Source organism: Empidonax traillii, unplaced genomic scaffold (genome assembly GCF_003031625.1).
Source record: "Empidonax traillii isolate 1590-97213 ecotype Southwest subspecies unplaced genomic scaffold, ASM303162v1 scaffold1464:size105375, whole genome shotgun sequence".
Lineage (NCBI taxonomy): Eukaryota > Metazoa > Chordata > Aves > Passeriformes > Tyrannidae > Empidonax > Empidonax traillii.
In genome coordinates this window covers 4,104-10,451 of record NW_020956657.1, presented here as the reverse complement: position 1 = coordinate 10,451, position 6,348 = coordinate 4,104, and the positions used below count along the sequence as shown (strand labels likewise).

At 45.1% G+C, this 6,348-nt stretch overlaps 1 protein-coding gene across 1 annotated transcript in view; it reads left to right on the top strand.

The window, feature by feature from the left end:
- Window positions 1–5,973, top strand: part of LOC114070197 (fibrocystin-like) — a gene marked incomplete at its 3' end in the record, with an annotated part of 85,413 nt that extends 79,440 nt beyond the window's left edge. Inside the window, exon 36 of the mRNA XM_027907444.1 lies at window positions 5,823–5,973. Within this exon, the coding sequence (XP_027763245.1) occupies window positions 5,823–5,973 (151 nt within the window). The remainder of the gene's footprint in view (window positions 1–5,822) is intronic.
- Between the last annotated feature and the right edge of the window lie 375 nt (window positions 5,974–6,348).

The window sequence follows — 6,348 nt, the reverse complement described above, 5'->3', positions numbered from 1 at the left end:
GCGTGGGGAAATATCCGCTGCACTCCATCACTTGAAATGTTAACCTTGTCTCTCCGTGGTGACTGAGGACGGGAACACTTGCTCTCGGTACTTGCTGGTTAAATGGCAATCTGTCAGCACCAAGGAAAGGCTGCCCTCGTGGGTGTCAATCTCGGCTGTGTCGGCGCCGCTCCAAACCTCTGTTCGTTCTTGGCCGTGCGCTCCGGGAGGGATGAACATTCCTCCTGCTGGAGATCTCAGGAACCCGCTCTGTGCTCTGTGTCGTGTAGGACGTGCATGGGGGAAAGGATAAATCTGGATGCCAAGGGTGGAACTGGTGGGAAAACCCTGCTGATTTCAGGTTTTTCTCCAGGTAACTCTCACCTGGAACCCACAACTTGGAATCACGGAATCACAGACTGGATTGGGTCAGAAGTGACCTCAAAGAGCATCTTGTTCTAACTCCCTTGCTGTGGGCAGGGACACCTTCCACTAGCCCAGGTTGCTCCAATCCCCATCCAACCTGGCCTTGGACACTTGCAGGGATGGGGCAGCCACAGCTTCTCTGGGCAACCTGTGCCAGGTCCTCACAGTAAAGAATTTCTTCCTAATTTCTAGGGAATAAGGGAAAATATTGAGCACAGCAGGAAGCAGAGGCTGTGTTTAAACTACATCACTTTTTATTGTTTTTATTTTAAAATGTGTTTGTTTTCTTGTCACAGGATAAAAGGTCTTGTCTTGCTGTCTGTAACAGTTGTTGCAGCCCTTTTTCAGGACTGTACTCGAAACAAACCCCACTTAACTAAACAAATTGTAAAGTTACCACAGAGTATGATCAAATTACCTATACATTGTCTAAAGAGGACTTTTCCAAGCCTTTTGAGCCCAAACCTCGCGTTTTGGTATCCTTCCCACTTGTGAATTGTTTGCCAGCCTGTGTGGAAATGCAAGTACACCAATGTTATTTATTCATTTGTTGCAGTGGCTGCTGCTTTTTCTGAGCCCTGGTAGTCACAGGCACAAGCTGAGAGATCGTGTCCCCAGAGGCTGGCATAAAGGCAAACCCAGGCTGGCTGACAACAGCAGCAGCTAAAAAACATAAAATGGAGAGAAATCTGCCTGAAAATGTTAAAAAAAAAGGTGCAGGAGAGAGAAAGGATATAATGTGCTGAATTGCAAGGAGATTGTGCATCATTTATTCCCTGCCGTAGAATGTGATTTTACCTTTACGTAATTCATTCATTTTTTTGGAGATCTAACTGGGAAGGAGTTGATACTCCCCACAAAATTAACTGGTATTATACATAAGCTGTGGGCCTGCCACACAAGGTGTGGCCTTGATATGGGTTGTGAATAGTAGCATAGAATATTCTGAGTTGGAAGGGACCCACTGACATCATTAAATCCAACTCCTAGCCCTCCACAGGACAACCCCAACAATCCCACCCACGTGCCTCAGAGTGTTGTCCAAATGTTTCTTGAGCTCTGCCAGGCTTGTGTCTGTGACCACTTCCCTGGGGAGTCTGTTCCAGTGCCCAGCTACTCTCTGGGTGAAGAACCTTTTCCTAGTAAATACAATTTGGTGTGTGCATGACACACTCCAAATAGATATCAGAGCTGGAAGGTATCGCAGGACTCTGTTTGGGTGACCATTTTAAGTGTTCAGTTCATGTTACACTTGTTTACTTGGGAAAACCACCGAAAAGGTCTCTTGCCTCAATTTAGCTACTGATTTTCACCAACCTTGCAGGACTGCAATATGTTTGTGTTCTCACTCCTCCTATTAAATCCAGTTGAAATCCAGCTCCCTGCCATTTTCCTGCAGCTGGGAAAAGCACAGGAGGAAAATGCCCAGTGGCTGACGCGCAGCTTTCGTTGGCTCTGCAGGTTCCTCCTGGATCATTCACCAAGCATGTGTGGGATGGGCACTCAGCCACGACCCCGGCACTTGCAGCTGCTGCTGCTCCTCAGTCTGACTGAGAACTATTTGAATTAAACACCAGAGGTCAAATACTGGGTGCCAAAGAGGGGGAAAATGGAAAAAGAATGAGGTTTTTCTTCTATGAAAAAAAGCAGTGAGGGAGACATTCTTATCCTGCTCAGCTGCAGGCAGAGGGAAAGGTGCTGAAGTCTCTTCATGGTGAAGAGGTTTAGGTCATGGACATACAGTCCTTTGAGAGGTGAAATGGTTGTCCCAATATTTTTTCTTTGGGGTCTCAGGTGAGCTGGTCCATCCCAGTGGCCCTGAGAGTGTGCTCAGACTGCAGGACAGCAAAGTCCCCCATGTCACCCTTAGCATGGAGAGACGGTGGTATTTCGTGTCTGTAGGGTCAGTGTGGGCTACAAACAATCCCATATTGATAACTAGACAAGACAGGAGGGAAACTAGAAGGGCCAGATGAGAGTTGTGACTCTGTCACCCACCCTGCTTGATGAGAGATATGCAATTAATTTATGTGTTCGTTCATGTTATTTCACCAGGGGCTGATCAAAAGGAACTGAACATAACCACTACCACCAGTCAGCAAAGGAACTTAAAAATTCCATTGCAGTTGGAGATGGCACTGGGCTTTTCTCCCAGAAAACAGGGAGGGTGATCACATGGGATTCACAAGGTCCAGGAAAGTGTACTGGTGAATGAGGGCAGGTGGCCATTTCACTAACCTTGCTCTAGACCACTCCTTCTTCTTTCAAGGGTCTTAAGGACGTGATATTGCATCCTAGGGAAGGATGTAGGACTACAGGAGAAGGGTCACCAAATAAGATTGTTTGATGTCTTTACCCAATCCCCACAGAGCTTCCTTCCCTCTATCCCCCCAGTACATTCCTCCATGCTGTGGTGATTTAAAGTGTGTTCCTTGAACAAACCACCTTTTCCCTCTTGGGAAAGATTCTTTAGATTTATTCTCTCCATGATAATGCAAGGATGGTACAAGTGATTATATACTTGATCTTGTGTTATTAGTTGATGTTCATCTGTTTACCTTTATTTAAAAAGGAAAAGGAATAATATAAATCAGAAATCATTTGAAGGATGCAGAGGCAGGTGGTGCATGTGGCAGTGAACAAAGCCAGGCATCTTCTAACTGGAAACCATTAGGTATGGACTGAGTGGAACAATAGAGATTTTTATGACCTTAATCAACCCATTTTCTTCCTCTGTGTAATCATTCTTTGGGTAGTAAACTTTCTTTTGAGCACTAAAATCTGTTTAGGTTTTCCAGAGAATCTGTGGCTGTCCCATCCCTGGAAGTGTTCAAGGCCAGGTTGGACAGGGCTTAGAACAACCTGGGATAGTGGAAAGTGTCCCTGCCCATGGCAGGGGGTTGGAATGAGATGATCTTTTAGGTCCCTTTCAACCCAAACCATTCCATGATTCTGCAGTTATACTGCCATGGATAAGCACAGAGGCTTTTATGCCAGAGGGTGTTGGTAGGACTGAATGGCTGCAGGGTCTTCTAAGAGGTGACAGCAGAAATCCAGCAAGAGCTTAAGCACAGATATTGTATGCAGAGAAGCTTAAATGAAGAACTAGAGTGGTTTATTTCTAGGAAGGGGAAACATCTTTTAAAAGGTCACAATATGAAGAAGAGTTTACTCTTCTTAACTCTTGCAAGGCTTCTATTAACAGCTTCCTAAGTTTTTGGTGCTAGCAAGAGCAGTCTGGTATATCCCTTACGGTCTTGCTTTCCCCTTAGGGTTAACTGGAGGGTTCTATGTGATTTCAGAGGGTTAGAGTGATGTCAGAGTGACTTTAAAACATTCAACAAGCCTTCTCAACCAAATGTTCTGGTAGATCCCACCATTTACAACTGCATCATGTGCTGGTGGCATTGGCAATGTTTGTGCCAGACAGAAATTTATGCAATATGTAATACTGTGCTACAGTTGGCTTGATAAGCAGTTTATCTGAGAAATATGAACTTTTCCATGGAGTGTACTGTCCTCTGTCTCCTGCTCTGTGATAAAGACAGGTTTATTAGCTGCTTTTTCAGTGGATCTGTGGTATACCCTTGTATATTGTATACAATCTAGTTCAAAGCACTGTCACTGAAGAGTAATTCACAGCCTCTCTGGAAAGACAGTGGATAAAGATATCTATCCTTTCAACTGGAATTTCATCCTAAATCCCTGAAGTATATAATTATATGTTTACAACTAATAAAAATGAAACTTGTCCTATCATACTTAGCAACCTTGGAGAAATTGTACTCTCTGTAGCCATTGAGTACAGATGTGAATGCTTGTCTGTACTTCTGTAATAATGAAGTGGTTCACTCCCTCTGACACCAGAGATTTAGCTCCCCAGATGTTGTAACTGTGTGTGTTTTAATGTAGTTCCAGGTTTCAGTCTAAACTGAACCGAGTAAATTCCCTTTGTAGGGTAACCATGGAATGTGTCGAAGGGTAGAAAACAGCAGCATCCACCCAGGATGGACATCAAACAGTTGTATCATTTAGCCTGGGAACCATCACCCCTTCCCTGGTGTAAATGATTAGAATAATCAAACTTTAGAAGGCTCTGAGTTTGAAGGTACCTTATGGATCATTTTGTTCCAACTCCCTGCCTTGGGCAGGGACACCTTCCTCCAGACTAGGTTGCTCAGGGACAGTGCTATGGGAAATGTCATATAAAACATCATGCACATAAAGCTAAAACTGACAAAAACACAGTAAAAAAAAAATAACTATCATAACACCACCAGTATTGATTCACCTAAACCTCTGCAGATCCAGGGCAAGAGCTTTAATGTACATGATGTGCTCAATTTAAAAATGGAGTAATTTTGCATTAGTGTTGAGGTTATTCTTTCCACTGCTGTTTCACATTAGCACAACCCAGTGAGGACCACAAATATTTCCATGTCTGGTTTCCCCCTCCACCTCAAATGAGTTGAGAATGTTCTTGTTAATTCACATATGAGACCAAATAATATGTTACGGATGTCCACACTTGTGCACACTTGTCCATGCAAAAATGCTCACGTATTCCTCAAGAAATTGGCCAAATGGGACCCTGAACAACCTGGTCTAGTGGAAGGTGTCCCTGCCTATTGCAGGGGAGTTGGAACTAGCTGATCTTTGAGGGTCTTTCAAACTCAAGCCATTCTGTGATTCTATGAAACCTTCACTGCCAAGTGCATGCCTGAAGTTTAGAGGTGAGGAGGAGCCATGATTTGAAACACACAGGCATCATTTTACCATTGCTCGTTGTGAGTCAGTCTCTTTGCTGCTTTTGAGTTGTTCAGTGCTTTATTTGGAACTGATGTACAAGCCATCAAAGCAGTGGCAATAAAAACACTGGATAAGCTGAGAAAGCTAAAAAGGTATTTGAAAGGAGGAATGTCTCTCTCAATGCAGGCGAGTGGCAGGAGAGCCTTTGAAAAAAAAAAATCCTCTGAAGCAAAATACTGCCTGTCTAGCAGGATGTTTTAATTCCAAACTCTTCAGGCTATTTTTATGACATTGCCAGGAAATAACAGTGCAGTTCTGCTTTTTGGGAGGCAGAGAGAGACACACACCAGGCAAACCTGTGGTCGTTCTGCAGCCAGACCTGCAGCAAAGCCCCTCGTTCCCCAGAGCAGAACGAGACAAAGGGGCAACCCCTGAATTGTGACAGGCATTAAGGAAGGCCAAGAACTTCTCCAACCCCAGTCCCTCTATTCCTTTTCCCTACACAGGGCTCCCTCTGGAAGCCTTGCCCAGAGCACAGCAGAGGAGATGCCAAAACCCTGCCGGACAACGTGGCATTGGCACCTCCTCCACACTTCTCCGGGCAAGTTGGCTCCTTGGAGGGTGAAAGGGGGTGAGCTTTGAACTTCTCCGGTTCTTTTCCTTTCCAGCTTTCCTTGCAGTTTTGTGGCCGGTGGGACGAGGACTCCAGCTGGCCTGCTGGCCACCAGCCGCGAGATGGCGATAACGTCACGATAGAAGAAGGTCGGACGCTGCTGTTGGGTACCAGCACCAGAGTCCTCAACCTGCTGCATCTCAAAGGTCTGCGAAGGCGGGGGGTTCGGTGCTCTGCTTCATCCCGGGCTGGGAATTCTTAGTGCCCGTGATCTCCCCTTCCATTCCCCACCTCCAACATCGATGGTCAGTCAGGCTGAGTTTCCTCTTGATACACACGATGGGGACGGGGGAAGAATTTAATTATTCTATATGCAAAAGGTGTCGTTTATGCTGTTTGAGCATAATGACAATATAAATAGAAAGGCTTTCCCCTGCTTCGCCCCCATTTCTTTCCCTCAACCCCCAAAATTGCTGCTGTCCTGAGCAACGTTCAGCTCAGTGATAATGGCACTGCTGATAACAATAATCAGTTTTGTTTAGCGTCTTCGAGGCAGGTGTGTCACAAACACCTTTACAAAA